The following is a 16,603-nucleotide window of genomic DNA, read 5'->3' as shown; positions in this document are numbered from 1 at the left end:
TTTTAAAAATATATACTATGAGCCCCTCTAGGAGTATTGCAGTATGCGTGTTAACATGTTCAAAGCTCTGAGAAGTTCTGCAGGAAAGCAAACTTTTATTCATATAGTCAGTTCCCAAACTTTATTTGTTCTGCTTTCTTTTAACATGATCCCTCTTGACCTTTTTCTGAAATAAGTTTTGGCAAATACTATTTCAGATAATATAACTGTGCTTAGATGTCAGTTTTCTTCATTCTTTCATCTCTCCTTAGAAGTGATTATCAACTGAGCTCTAAAGCATGTAAACAAGCCCTTTTTCATGAAATTCAGGCTCCTTACAATGGAGGGATGAGTAACAGACATTACATTCGGTGGCTGATGTCCCTGACACATTATATGACTAGGATACATAACTAACGAGTCAGTGGCCATGATAGAATGAGGTCTCCTGAGTTTTTCTGTACAGAATCCCTTTTTGTTCATACATTCCTATATTAATACTGTTTATTCATCAATATCATTCTGCTCTCACAAAAAAAAGCAAAAACAACAACAACAACAACAAAAACCCTGAAACTTAGAGGACATCAAATCTCTTCTCTTTCCTCTATCTTATTCCTCCTGCCCTGAGGCATCTCAAAACACGGGACCACCAAACAAAAAGAGTTAACATGGACATATCGCACTGAATGGAAATGATTGGACTTTGTTAAGTTAATGCTTTGAAATGTCAGCTTTAATTAAATTTGACAAAAGCTCTTGAATACCAACTCTACCAAGGAACCAGCTTCAAAACTTGGGACAATAAAGAAGAATAAGGCATGGCCCCACTCCCTAGGTGTTCACAGTCTCCTTGAAGAGAAAGACCAGCATCTAATTATAATAGGGCATATTATATATACTATCATTTACTATTTCTTAAGTTGCTTTGCTGATGTAATTTATTCCCAACTGTTTATTGAATTGGTATCATGTAGGACTGGCAAATGCTCATTTTCCACTTAAATATTTTTATTGTCTTTAACAAAAAATAAGTAGAAAATCATTTTTTTTTTTTGTCTGATGACATGGTTAATGACTTCTAGATCCATTTCTCTCAGCAAAATTTTGCCAGTTTTCGTGTTGTCCAGAATCCTACTGATATTATAAGAATTGGTATACTTGGGGATTTTTAACTAATTTAACTATTTAGAAGAGTGGGCGGGGTCACTCTGTTTCTCACCATCCTCCTAAAAGAGATTCTTAGCAGAGGTTAAAAAGCTGACACCTGATATCTCATATCTGCAAGAAGATGCTTCCTTGTTAAAATTTAAAACATGTTTAATGGCATTTAATATCACTTTTTGTTCTATCAACAAATTATATTTCATCCTAGAACCACTGTGTGCTGTATACTGGTAGAACATTTGACAGGCAGTGCATTTTATGATTTTTAAGTCTATGGTTACAGGCAAGATACAGTCTCCTAGCTTCTCTTTGTCTTCGTCTGCATTGAGCTGATATTATATTCCTGGAAGCCACAGGCGTAGACTTCTCCAAAGCCAGTAGTCTCTCTTTCAAATATAAACTCAAAAAGTAATCTAATTTTAAATAACGGAGGTCTTCTTCAGAAGTGTAGACATTCCTCGGCAACAACACACTTGTACCTCTAGAGAAAGGTCAGCAGCAAGCTTCACCCAGCTCTTTGCAGTGGCCTGACTCTAATACATGGGTTTCATCCTGTTCGCAGAGCTAGAATATTCTCATGAGTACCTTGTCAGAAGTGAATGTGGGCCAAGTTTGTATTCAGTTCTCACAATATTAAAAAACCAGGGCTATGGGTTATGTGGCGATGTTTCTAAACTGATTATCCAAAACAGAGGCTCAGCTTGAAGCCAATTCTTTACAGGAACTGCCAGACTAAACAAGTACCTTTTGAGCTTCATCCATCACAATTTATGATACATTAAGCTAAATGTAATGTTCTCTCAGGCTGGTGTTAGGGGATTTTCAATAGTCAGACTAAGAAATTGCATTTGGGGAAAGGGATTTCTCCTTTCTTTTTCTGTAGAATTTCTTTAGTTCTGTAGAGTCCTGTTATGTCTATTGGATCCTTGTTATACTCTGGTACTAATCGCAGATTGATTTTAAGCATTTGAAATCTTAACTGGTTAGCAGGAAATGACTTTAAATTAACATTGCATGAACTACTGTAAATTGTTCACTGAAAAAGAGAGTGTTTAATTATAAACGAAGGAACCTGCTTCCCAGTCGATTAACTGTATTAAACACTTTATATTTTCAAAGCTGTACACTATTGCTAATAAGCTGTTTCTCACAATGGGTCTCAGAGGGAGCCTAATACTATCACCTTCTATTTTTATAAATGATGCACTTGACCCATAAAAATTGGATTGCCTATATTGGACCACATAAAATTGAAAAACTAGAATTAGGTTTCAAGATCTTAATGTACCTGTGCTTAATTTACAGAACCATGCTTTTAGTTTTCTGAGCAGCCAAAGTTAGAAAATCACATAAATTTAGCTGTCTGCTGTTACTAGAGATGGTGACACGCACGCACGTGCCTGCGTGCGCACACACACACACACACAGTATTTCTTTTTCCTTAGAACATTTCTGTTGTGTATGTAAAAGTAGGTATTCTGTTGTGGGGCAAGATAAAACAAACTCAGTGAGACGGCTCTCCAGTCACATGCTACTGATCCGTGCTGCTTATTGTGACGTTCTTAACTTTAGCTCACTTGCCAGACTGACTTGTCCCTCTTCTCCTTTTTAGAATCTGTCATTTAGGGGCGCCTGGGTGGCACAGCGGTTAAGCGTCTGCCTTCGGCTCAGGGCGTGATCCCGGCGTTATGGGATCAAGCCCCACATCAGGCTCCTCTGCTATGAGCCTGCTTCTTCCTCTCCCACTCCCCCTGCTTGTGTTCCCTCTCTCGCTGGCTGTCTCTCTCTCTGTCAAATAAATAAATAAAATCTTAAAAAAAAAAAAAAAGAATCTGTCATTTGGAAGACTAATGCTATTGACACTGGCCAAGTTGTAGAGTGGTCTGATACTGAGAAAAACAAATATTTGTAGCAATGAGCTCATTTTAAAATCCCACTTGATTATATTGCTTTTTATTAAAAAAATAGTTGTGTATCATATTGAATTTTATTTATTAATTATTAGATTTATAATCTTTCATTTTTTTTTACTTTGGATTTTAAAAGTCATTTTTGATGAGTAAAACAGTTTGTAACACATATATTATGATTTTTTTTTAAATCCATGGCTTTTGGGTTGTTTTTGTTGTTTAAATCGAACTATTCTAATGAGTTTTCAGTTCTGTCAATGGCATTATCAGTTTAATATGTCCCTATGCAGGGAACAGAGCTAGACAACAGTAACTGCCTGATAAATAAATGGTAGTCACTGAAACATCAGAATTTTTGTTTGTTTGTAGCCGCCAATATAATTTTGGAATGAAATTTATTCTAAATCTACCTCCATATGAAGCTATTAATAAATTAACATATATATTTAAACTTTTTAAAATAAGAATTGTCTGTTTAAAATTTTTATTTAAGCATATCATTTTTCTATAGAAACAGAAAAAGGAAAATTCTTACCAAATAAAAGGAAACTCATTTGAATATTATGGTGCTAACAAAAGTATATGCTCCTTGACATACTATGTTTTTTTAGAACTATTAAAAAAAAAAGAAAAACTATTGTATGATATGGTTTACTTTGTGTTATAGAACTTTAATTGCAGGGGCACCTGGGTGGCTCAGTCAGTTAAGCCTCTGCCTTTGGCTCAGGTCATGATCCCAGAGTCCCGGGATTGAGCCCCACATCAGGCTCCCTGCTTAGCGGGGAGCCTACTTCTCCCTCTCCCTCTGCCTCTCCCCCAAGTTGTGCTCACTCTCATGTGCTCTCTCTCTCAAGTAAGTAAATAAAACCTTTAAAAGAAAAGAACTTTAATTGCATTTGAATTATATGTGCATAATGCGTTACAGAAATTTAATTGCATTTGAATTATATGTGCACAATATTATATACCAAATATAGTAGCCAAATATAGGCATTTCCAGATACAAAATCATATTTCAGTGCCAATAAAAAATATAAATGTATGGCACTGGGTAATAGAATGACATAATTTTTCCTAATTTCATCCTACAGTCATGTACTGATAAAGGTATGGTTAGGAATAAATAAGGTTCATCAGTTGCCTTTTACTGTGGAAAAATGTAATGACTAACAATATGAAAGTGTGATTTAAATATTTGTTTTTTGGTGTTTTCATTAAGATTGAAGCTTTGTGCCTTTTCTAAATGATATATTTTTTTAAGGTTTTTAAGTACTCTCTACATGCAACGTGGAGCTCGAACTCACGGCTCTGAGATCAAGAGTCTTGTGCTCCACCGACTAAGCCAGCCAGGAACCCCTTCTAAACAATATTTTACAGGATTCTCTGAGATTCAGATTTCTTCAGACTTCTAATATTTACTATTTATGTAGAGTGTGGTTTTTCTAGACATGAGTACCGTAAATGTCAGATGGATAAACTGGACTGTAGTCTTATGAGTACAATACATGAGGGTAAGGGTTATGTCTACTTTGCTCATCATGTGTAATAAGGGCCCTATGTAGTGCCTAGTCGTGAACAGGAACCCAATAAATTTTTCTTGAATAAAAAGAAGGATATAAACATCATTTCTAATATTCATTTATCTCTCCTCACTAAGATGCAAACAAACAAACAAACAAAAAAAAACAGATGAAAATATTTGGGGCTGACGAGTAAAAAAAAAACTAAAACCAAAAAATTTTAAGATTAAAACTGTATTAATCTCTAGTGCATTCTTATATAGTTCTACAGATTTCAATGGTGTTTCTGGCCTTTATGGGATGAACCAAGGAAAATCAGGTTAAACTCAGGAATGGTTGCCCAGAATGCAGCTAGAAGGCCTCCACTAGCTGTGGGTCTTCTAAATTCACATCATTTTTGCCAGTGTCATTTATATATGGCTTGATGGTAAAAGTGAATGGACAATATTTTATTCTGATAATTCTGTGGCCATGCATATGCTACGTATTGTCATATAGGGATATAAAGTGATATTAAGGGAAAGGGAAATGGGTAGGGTGTTAGTAAAGAGAAGGATGTGTGTATAAGAATCACTGTGAGCAAAAAGAACAAACCCTATTCTTTATTGAATCCCACAGTATCATTCAAAGTTCAGAACTGGCACCCTAAGGAGACCAGTAGATGCCCTTCCAGAAGCCTCTGGTAGTCATCACTGCTGACACAGGCTGTGAGAACAGTACTGACCTTGCACCCAGAAAGCACCACTGTTAGGATACAGACACAGCATGTTTTCCAAACCATCTGCCGAGATGTTCTTCTGGCCATCTGCACGAGAGAGCCAGCAAACAGTTTCAACTGGAAACATCTATGTATGGTGGAATAGAACAGTCACAGCAAATGTTTTGAAAACAATTTTCTTTTTCAATTCAGATTATTTCAGTCTATGAAAATGCATTATGAGTGTGAACTGACTCAATTCTTACCAAACTAGTTTTGGTCAGCATGTAGATAAAATTGTAGAAGAATTTTCTTTAATCTGACATTTGTGCAATATTTGAGTTGTCTGGGAAATTGTGCCATAATTAAGGGATGGCATAGATATCGAATTGGGATTAATGATCCGTATTATCGTTTTTAACTCTAATACTTAATGATGTTATATAATCAAGTTGCATCATTTGTTCAAAGTTCAATGGCAACAATGTTTAAGTATCACATGTAGACTTAAAGCACCTTCTGTGTCACTGGAAGATATTACCCAATTTATAAAAAATCAGTGTTGAGGGTCTCTAAGTGACTTAGGTCTTCAGATATTTCCAGAGTTTTTGAATGAGGTTTATTGACATGCACACTACTTGGAAATAATAAAGAAACCTATATACATTTTATTTTATTTTGTTTTACTTTATTTCAGCTCAGAGATGATTACCTAAGTGAACGAAGTCTTAACATTATGGAAGTAACGCTAACTACTTATGGAATTTTTATGTTTTAGCATTAAAAAAAGGACGATTTTGGATCACACCAGATCCTTATCACAAAGACGACAACATCCAGATTGGGCGTGAGGTGAAAATATCTTGCCAAGTAGAAGCTGTTCCCTCTGAGGAGTTAACATTTAGTTGGTTTAAAAATGGTCGTCCATTAAGAAGTTCTGAGCGGATGGTTATTACACAGACTGATCCGGACGTCTCCCCGGGAACGACAAACTTGGACATCATTGATTTAAAATTCACGGATTTTGGGACATACACGTGTGTAGCATCTCTGAAGGGAGGAGGAATATCTGATATCAGTATTGATGTTAATATATCCAGCAGCACAGGTAAGAAGCATATTCGTGATGTTCACATTGAGAACAGTTTATGTTTAGCAGACAAAAGTCTTCAGTCCAGCTCAGACCATTCTTATTCTTTAAGTTTCCTAGAACCAAAATCTAACATTCTGAATGCTCAACAAATATCACATTAAAAGGCATTGTTATTTCTACTCTGATTTAGATTTACATGAGATTTTACAGAAATACTGCAAATAAAAGTAATAGCATTGGCTGTGATAGATATGGGCTTCCAGATTAAATAAATATTTTTTTAATTAAATAGGAACCCTCTATAGACTCTGAAATTATATTAATTCATAAAGTTAAACGACAAATGCCTAAAGAGCTAAGACAAATTTTGGAAATATTAAACAAACAAAATATTTAGTCCTAAGAAGAAAAAACTGAGAGGTAATTTAGAAGTATTCAAATATAAGATTTATAAGAAGTGTATTTTCCACCAATGAAAACCAACGGTAAAGGTGTTAAACTTGTAATCAGATGTGACTTTCTGAAGAACGTTATGACAGACTCTCTTTACAAGGAGAACGATTAAATAAAAAACTATATTGGAGTGAAATTCCTTCTTTTAAAGTTAGAAATGAAAAATGTTGTCCATTTTCTCACAATTAAATGTCCATCTGTAGATGAGGTAAATGATAGGATTCTGGCATGGGAGGACACGCTAGCTTACCTCACAGGATGTTTTAAAGCTCTGTGATTCCTGAACTGCAATCTGTATGCATCTGGACAACACCAAAGTAGCTTTATTTATTTTGCCAGCTTGTTACCAGACTGAATTTCAACTTAGGATGTTTATATAATTCGAGGGTGAATAATATGTGTTGAAAACATAGAGCACACTGTACCCAGCAGACATACTGTTTTGAGAACATTTAAACGGCTTTTCCTTTCCAGTCAGGTGGCATTTTGACTCTTGTCGGGTAACAGACTGCCCTGTGATTTTGTGTCTTCTCATGATTCTAAATTGCAATGCACGCTGGATTGATTTTACTCCTTAAGGGACATACGTCCATTCTTCAGGCTGACCAAAGGTGCTTACTTTTCACATTCTGCGTTATTTCTAAGAGATAGTCCATTTTTATCAGCTACAGTTAATGTAAAAGATTAGAGTGATGAAATTTACTTGTGTTTGGACAGATAGTCCTTTCTAGGAAAAATAATAATAATTAATAATAATAACTATTTTAATAATAACTATTATCTAACCTTTATTTCCAAATCGGTGCTAGCACTAGGAGATGGACTCATTTTAGGACATCTAACAGAAAGCTTTTGATATGCTTGGTCATCATTTGTTGAATTTTTCTTTCAGTCAACAAATATCCATTGATTGCTTACATCAGTGCGCTAGATGACATCCCACAGTGATATTTCCTGTCAGAGTGACAACAGTTTTATAGGATCCAGGATTATCTGTCCTTAATTATGAGGGACGATTTTCCAGAATTATGAGCATTGCTTTTTTTGTTTGCTTGTCGTTGCTGTTGTCTTCAGAACCAGTGACACAAACCCAGATCCAAAGAATCCAGGCTGCTTTCGAAACAGACTTGTCTGATGGTAGCACGGTTCATACAGCATTAAACATAGATGAAAGAGGGAGCATAGAATGGACAGAAGTAAGGAGTATTATATAATATCTACAAAGTTAGTTTTAACATTTATTTTTATTTTTATTTTTTTAAAGATTTTATTTCTTTATTTGACAGAGATAGACACAGCCAGCGAAAGAGGGAACACAGGCAGGGGGAGTGGCAGAGGAAGAAGCAGGCTCATAGCAGAGGAGCCTGATGTGGGGCTCGATCCCATAACGCCAGGATCACGCCCTGAGCCGAAGGCAGACGCCTAACCGCTGTGCCACCCAGGCGCCCCTAACATTTATTTTTAAATATACGATTTACGTTACCCACTTCAAACTTTGTACTGTAAATGGCAGGGAAGATAACTAGCATTGATTCATGAACTTTCTAAAAATCCTAAAAAAAAAAAAAAATGCCAAAAGATGATCAGAAAAGCAGAAAATATTTGAGAAATGCCTCTTAGTAATAAAAGTTTACTTGTTAATAAGTAAAATTTCTTAAGCAATTATTATTTTGTCTGGTTACCAAAAGTAGCAATACTGGAGTTAAAAGACATATGAAGTCCTCTTTCAAAACACGCCCCTTGCTGGCCCCCACCCACCTCAGACAGACTGCTTATCGTCTGTCTCCTCCTTGGAGTGGTAGCTCCCGGAAGGCTGGGCCTTTGTCAGTATTGCTCATGGTTGTAATCTGTGCATCTAGAACAATAGATGGTACTTTGCAGGTACTCAAAAAATAATGATTAAATCAAGAAATGAGCTAATTTGTTCACATAACTTTCCTTTCTAGGTTTTTCTTTCCTCCTATTCCCTCTGAAAGATAAGCATTTGGTGTCTCTCTCTGGCTCTCGTAATTCCCTACTGACTTTAAGAAAAGTTATTCAGCACCCAATTTATACCATGATTTAAGATGTTATCACTCTTAGAGCCAGGAATTTCCATCATTTGTGGTGTCCAGTGGAAATAGGAAGGAGACCCGTTGTTCAAAACTTGCTAAGAATTTCACTATGGCAACATCAAAGCATTAATTCAAGCCAGGGCCCTTTCAAGTGCGTCTGCATAGGTGGCATGGTCATGGGCCTGGCGTGCGCAGGGGACTGTATTCTAATAGAGAGACCTGGAGAAGATGTTTAACCCAAAGGATGAGTCACCGAAGGCAATCACATATTCTATCTTTATGCTAAAACTAGCTTTGGTGTTCTGTTTTGATTACAGCATAATGGAATACCAGATTATAGTATAAAGATTTATAGATCTGACATTGCGTGATTCAACTGGTATCGAAAAAATTATTTTTATCCTCACATAGTAGAAGACCCTTATAGCAGTACTTTCATATGAGATACAGAGATATTCCTGGGGGTAGAGTTTGAACGGTGAGAATGAACAGGCTATAACATGGAGGAAAACCTTGGACTCCATTAAGTCTGTGAACCACACGGGAGGATTCAGAGGAAATTCCCACAGATTGGGTGAGTAAAGTCAAAGAGAAGGAAACTACTGTTAAGAAATAAGTAAATATGTGGGGACCTCTTAGATTCTGGATTTTCCTATTTATATTATTACTGTTTTAGGGAATTTGGGATTGGCCAAGTGGTCAGTGATTTTCTTATGTGTTAGACATTTTCTATATGTTAAATGTAAGCTCTTTAGGGTGACATCCTAAACTTAAAAAAAAAAAGAAAAAAACCCTAAACCTTTTGTTTGTCATATAAAATCTTACATTGAATCCTAGTTGCCACTGTGTTTAAGAGACATACATGAAATTTATTAAGATGAGGGTGAGTGAGGCTCCATAAGGCATTTCTGCCTAATATAGTTAGAAAACCATTTTTTTTTTCAAATGACAGCCACATCTCTAGATATACTTTTGAGGACTTTTAAGATTAAAATATAAAATACCTCAGGAAGGTAAATCCTAGTTTACAGAATTATTAATATTTTCAAAAGATAATGATTTGATTTTAGAAAAAACTGAAGAGAAATGCTACATGTATTTTGGAGTTTGCCTCATACTTGATTGAATAATAAAAACTATGCTATGTGATGATAAATTATATCTTATTTCCACATTAATTCAACATTAGCTTTTTTTTCCTCCTGACTCTGTAAACATTCACATTATTTATTGTAAGAATTTGTTGTTTCGTCTATTCAAAATCTGTGTTTCTGGCAGATTCTTCTACTGTTTTATTGCTCTGTTTTTGGCTCCATGTCCTATGGACAAACGGGCCTTGCTCTTAAGGACCTTACTATCTAAGTTTCAAATTATTTAGTTATCAGATGACATAGAAATTAGGCACAGTATATAGTGGGAAGGAAGCTGTACTTAAAGGATCAGGCTTCTGGAGGGATTGTGAATGCTTTCTTCAGTATTGGCCCAGGAAAGTTTCAGAGGAAAATGGCATTTGAGGTAAATCTTGATGGAAGTAGCATTGTGATAGTGACACTGGAGGGAGGGGACAGTCGGCAAAATCTGCAGGATGAAGACAGTCCCAGGAATATTATCTGATTCTTCATGTTCTGCTTTTGCTATAGGATTAATAGTAATTGATATTAATACAAGCAAGTTACATTGTTTTCTTTCAATCTTATTGCTGTCATTACTGAAGATATATTTTACCTGGCTAGACGGCAAATAACTAAACCACATCGTAGTAATTGTGAATTACTACAGTAATGTAGTTTCACTTAATTAATTAACTGAATTAATTAATTTACAGTAACTTATCAGTTAAAAAGAAATGCACTGAAATTTTCATCGTTACAATTCAGTTTTGTAAAATGAAAATCTCCACGTACTCACTGAAAAATGCATGTGAATTTAAGCCTAAAATTCTGGCAACGGTTAAAATCAACCCTCAAATTATTTTCACCTGATTGTTATTCATTTGAACAAATAGAATTGTTATCGTAGATATTTAATTTTCAGAAGGCTTGCGAAAAATATTCCATTGCTTCCTCCAGTATTGTTCTGCGGCAAAGTCCTTACGTGCTTGTTAGCTTGCATGTACTCCTCTGCGTGACCTGACAAACTTGTAGGTTTACAGGAAACTCAGAAGCGTCTGCATCATGCTAGCAAATACAAACTATGAGACTGGGTGGAATTCTCGGGGTGAGACATCTGGTGGGCAAATAGAGCAGAAGACTCAGTACAGATCGGATGATTTTTTTCCTTCCTTGTTAGAATACAAGAGCATTTCATATAGCAGAAAACTGAACTAGATTTAGGGGGTTAAACCAGAGGCAGCAGCATAAGCAAGGTGCCCAGAGGTGACCAACTGAGCAAATCAGTTTGAAATTTTAGCTTTGCTGCTGAGGACCTGACTGGTTACTATCATTGTGATGATTAACAAATATCTGTACTGGTATTCACATCGGTGAAGTAGAAGTTCTTGATAACATAGGGATATGGTACACAACTAGTAAGAATAGGTAATGAGCTGGAAGGCAAAAGAAAAATGATTAAGTCCAGTTCACTGATTTGCTTCTTCGCCCTTTTCCAGTTAAGGAAGAATAACAACTCATGATAATTCTGCTGATTAAAAGTGAAGTTCTGTAGGATGACTATAGGTGAATGATAAATCCTTTTATGTAACAGGATGCCATAAGTAAGACCCACACGTGTAAGATCTGACAGTGCTTTGATCAGAGGAAGCTTCCATTCAGTCAAAAGTTATGTAATTGCTTCCTAAGTTACTGGACCCAGAAAAAGATCATTTTCTTCCTTGACTCCAAAATTATGAAGTTAGCCTCTAAATTAATGGTGAAGAACAGAGGCCAGCAGTCTTTTTCTGTAAAGGGCCAGATAGTAAATATTTCTGGGTTCGTAAGCTATATGGTTTCTGTTGCTACTATTCTACTCTGCTGTTACAGTGGAAAAGCTGCCACAGACAGTAAAATGAACGAGCATGACTGCATTCCAATAAAACTTTATTTACAAAATCAGATGGTGGGCCATATTTTGTCCACAGGCCATGGTGTGCTAAGCTCCAAGCTAGATTTTGGAACTCTATTAAGAATTAAAATAATAACAAAACTGAACTCTGTGGACATATTAGGAAACTAAGTTAAACCCACAAATAACTGTTATTTGTCTATACAATCATTAATATATTTTCTATAGATTGAGGCAGAATCTCAGTCTTTCTCTATTCCTCATTTATCTGTTTATCTTATTGAGTCCCTCGTTAGGCTGATCATTTTCTGCTAGGGTGGTCCGAGTTCTAGAATTATACATCAAGGTCTCCTAGGGTTACTTGAAATTGCTCAAGTCCCATTCCTAATATACAAGATTTTCTGTTGCCATTCTCTTCTGCTTGTGACCTCTTCCACCTATCTTGCATCTGTTTCTACATTTAAAAAAATTTTCTTTGAATGGCTGAGGAGACAATGAAAAAAACACAACTTTAGAAAAACGAGACACTTCTGAACTTCAGAGTCTCCTGATTATGGGGTCTTTTTGCTTTTTTCTGAATAGCTGACTGGCTACTTTTCACACTGACCTCAGGCACGACTGGTTCTTACAGACCCAATTTACTCTCAGTGCTGAAGCTTCCTCTCTCAGTTGACTCTTGTGCTTATTGGAAGGGGTATTATATCTGTCCTTGATACGGGCCGGAAAGAAGCATAGCATTCCAAGCAGTAAGTCAGTAGGGAGACTGTTGCTCTAAAAACCAGTGAATTATCTCTTCTACAGCTTTTCCCACTTTCTTCTCATAGTCTGTTCTCTTCTTTTACAGTGTTGGGCCTGGTACTAAATGTGGCTAGCATATATCTTTACTGTGATACTTAGAGCCTTAAATTACTATTGTACTTAGTGAATTTCTGAGAGAGACACTGAACTGCAACATACTGTTTTTAATCACCACATACACAGAACGTTCCTTAGGAAATTTGGACAATGCATACTCGTAGAGATACCAAATTCCTTTCATCCGTGCTTTCAGTGAAGGATGGTATTACTGGTAGCCTGTGTGGTGGGCATGGCTATTGAATTCATATTTAGGTATAGTAAATTTTACCAAGAAGAATATTTTATTTTTAACATTGGCTATTTGAAAATAAGTTTTATTCTTAAAATTAAATGTTTTTTACAGAGACAAGTAAATGCAACAATCTAGAAGTGTTGGGAGTGGCTAGGGAACTTGTCAGGAATCTGTGCTTGTAGAACTATCATGGCTTCTATTTAGATTGTGTGCTTAAAATAATAAAAGAAAAAGAGTAGAAATAGCAAAGTTTTCTAAAGATGTTTATACTCACTCTTAAGTGAGAAAATATCAGTTGTCCACATCAAATACTATTATTTGCGTTCTTCTTATTGTTGTCATTTAGTTTCAGGTAGCATTCATGGAGATTGTGGTGTTTCGACATTATATCCGGTTCTGTGTTGTCTTTGCTAACAACTATTCAAATAGTCAAAAACCCATGCTTGAATATTTTTAAGGTAAAGATATCTTCAGAAAGCTTACCAAGTACCATATTAAAATGTGATGAATGACCTAAGAGAGAACTTGTTAAGTTACACAAAATTAAGGCAAAAACCTTCACAAAAACTTCCTGAAATTTCTGAAGTTTTCTTAATGCAGGTAGGAAAGTCACCGCAAGAAATGTACACAGTATTTATGGTTCACATTATCAGTATTTTTTCCTTCCATTTGGTATCTCTGACCTTTACTTCACAGTTTCTCAGCCCTAAAGAAATTGCCCTGAGTGGGGAAGCTGGAGGCTTGGAAATTTAAATTTGAGAGGCAAGGTCAACGGAGAGTGTAAGCAGGAATAAAGCCAAGTGTTCTAATACAGCAAAGAGAAATTAAGTATAGCTGTCACCTGCAATTCTGGGATTAATTCATGAAACATAGTGCACATTCAATCCAAAAAAGTTTTATTTGACAACCACTATAGGAAAGGAGATATTGGAAGAAATAAAAATGGATAGGATCTAATTCATAATTGATTTGATATCCTAGTGGAAATACACTTGAAAAACTTTAATCACAGATTAAGTCTAATGTTGATTTACAAACTATCAGAGAAATATAGAAACATGTAGGATGAAATTATTGAATCTGGTCAGCAAGAGTTTCCTAGAGCAGGTGGCATCTGAGCTAGATTAAGAATAAGGATTATATGTCACTGGATCTTAGAAGAAAATGAATATAATTAGATTTCATTCACTCAATCAAGAATGACAGAAGAATTTTATCAAGGGGGCAATGCGATCAGATTAGTGTTTGGGGGCCTGTTCATTGGATGAAACTTTAGAGTTCCAAAAAGAGACAGAGAAAGAAGGGTGGAGAAATAAAACAGTTTCATTTAGAGATAATGTGAGAGAGAGCACAGAAAAATGTTATTAGGAAGTGATAAGGCAGTGGGGGATAGACAATCTTTTATGGATGTGTCCTGAGAGAAGAAAAGATAACAGAAGGCTTAGGTAATAGAAAAACCAGGAGCCTCACCCAGAACATCATCTGAGAACTCAGTAAACCTCTTTGCATCTTAGATTCCTTATCTCTCCACTACAACTTTTAAATATTTTTAAGGAAGAGTTTGAGGAAATAGAATTGGGGGGAAAAAAAAAAGGAATATTAAAAAAAAAAAAGTACAGATTTTTTTTTTTTTTTTTTAGGTGGGGGGAAAGGACTATTTGTTCAGCTGACGCGATTGGTAGGAATCAGATGAGACACTGAGGAGCGCTCACAACCTCTCCCATTAAGGGGCAGTTTAGTTAGCGGCCAGTGATATCAAGTCAGTGTGAGAGAGAGCTGACTGACATCAGACAGTATGTCCAGAGGCATGGACTTAGGGCCAGACCCATATTTACCACTTAATAGCTTTATGACCTTGGGTCTGTCTGGACCTCAAAATTGTTCATCAGTAGACTAAAGGGGTTACCTGAGTAACTGATTTTTAAGTGGGTATTCCAAAGACAGCTAGGGATTTGAGGGAAATATTTTGAAGGACTACTGCACTGCAGAGGAACGATAGATAACCAGCTGAGAATTTACGCCCCCCTTTTTCCCCCAACTTCAGAGCTAAGCATGTATTTCTCTTATATTAGGACTTCTATGTAAGATTATATTTGGACAAAGTTCTGACCCAAATTCATACACGTATATATGTGCAAATGGTATTAAACACACATAGTTGAAAACTACTGCCTTCCATAAATTTTTCCATCCCTTCCAAAGTATATTGTGCTACTGTGATTCCAAAATGTTATACTCGAGTTGTTTAGAATATGGTGATGCCACATTCTGAGTGAAAGATTTCAGACTGTGGGAGACGTTTAAGAGGACAAATTGATTCAGGACTATTTATAGCTGAGGGGTTGGTAAGTCATCCTTGTGTTTCCGGTGACCAATTAAAAAATCAAGTTTGATGACCAGGAGAAAGGTCATGAGTAAAACATGAATTTCACAAGCAGTTGCCTTAATTAGAAGAGGATGAGCTTACCCAAGAAGAGATTATGAAGCAAAGATTAAAGATATCCAAGGAAGTGGTGGAGAAAAGCAAAAACCATGACGGGAATGAGTAAAAGAGTGGTCAATGGAAATCAAGGAAAAAGAGCTCCTCAATTTGTGTGGAACTGGGGAATATCTGGGGGAAAATGTATGTATTTACAGCATCTTTAGGGCCTCTAATACGTCTTCATCAGCATGAAGAGCTGTGTAAAAGATGGTAGTTGCCCCAGATACTTTAATAATGATGCATGGATTTTGATAATGGAAGCAGCTCTTATTTTCCTTCAAGTGAAAGGCTTGTGAATTGAGGGAGAGAGAGAGGAAGGGTGGAATGAAGGGGGAGAGAGAGAGAGATTTACAGAAAGTAACATTTACACTACTTCTTTTTGCAGTGAGATCATTTAAAGGAGTGATAGGGAATACTTGAAATGTTTTTAGTTGGCCCTATTAGTAAGTTATAAGTTGTTTTGACAGGCATGAATTGTATCAGTGTTTTTGCTACTTATTTTTGGGGGGAGGGCCTAAATGCAAAGATTTCCTGCAATAGTTCAATAAACATTAATCATGTTTGTAATCAGTGTTTTCTCACATACAACTGAATCTCTGTAATTTTGGAAATAATATTGGACTCATAGTTTTCTTCCAATTATTCATCTTAAAATGCCCTTCTTTCCCCCAAATATCAAAAGAAAGTTTCTACCTTATAGGTTATAGTTTAGTTACAGTAGTTTTATATATATATATATATATATATAGTTATAGTTATAGTTATAGTTATAGTTATAGTTATAGTTATAGTTATAGTTATAGTAGTTAATTAGCTATTGTATAATTTCTATTCTATGTGTTGAGTATTTTCTTCATTTGGCAGAGTTAAACAGTTTTTGAAATTCCTGGATTACATTAAGATAAGAACAGGTCAGTGAGAAATACAAAAGAATGCCCAATTTATGCTTCCTATACTCTTCATCCTTTTAAAATCCAAGCAATGGGGACATTGGAATTATTTGAATTTTCGATCACAAAATATAGGTTTCTCTAATGAGGACAGGACACCATTGGTTAGTTTCATAATTTGCATTTAAAACTATAACTATCAATAATTTACTAGAGTTCAATAAATACTTTTGACAATATATTCATTAACTGATGAACAATAAATGTC

The 16,603-nt window shown here is 35.6% G+C and overlaps 1 protein-coding gene across 1 annotated transcript in view; it reads left to right on the top strand.

The window, feature by feature from the left end:
- Positions 1–16,603, top strand: part of MDGA2 (MAM domain containing glycosylphosphatidylinositol anchor 2) — a 778,105-nt gene that overhangs the window by 564,186 nt on the left and 197,316 nt on the right. The window contains exon 7 of the mRNA XM_045799284.2: positions 6,052–6,381. Within this exon, the coding sequence (XP_045655240.1) occupies positions 6,052–6,381 (330 nt within the window). The remainder of the gene's footprint in view (positions 1–6,051; positions 6,382–16,603) is intronic.

Source organism: Ursus americanus, chromosome 35 (assembly GCF_024610735.1).
Source record: "Ursus americanus isolate L20-20 chromosome 35, mUrsAme1.1.p, whole genome shotgun sequence".
NCBI lineage: Eukaryota > Metazoa > Chordata > Mammalia > Carnivora > Ursidae > Ursus > Ursus americanus.
The sequence above is the reverse complement of the archived record's forward strand: the minus strand, read 5'-3'. Positions and strand labels throughout refer to the sequence as shown.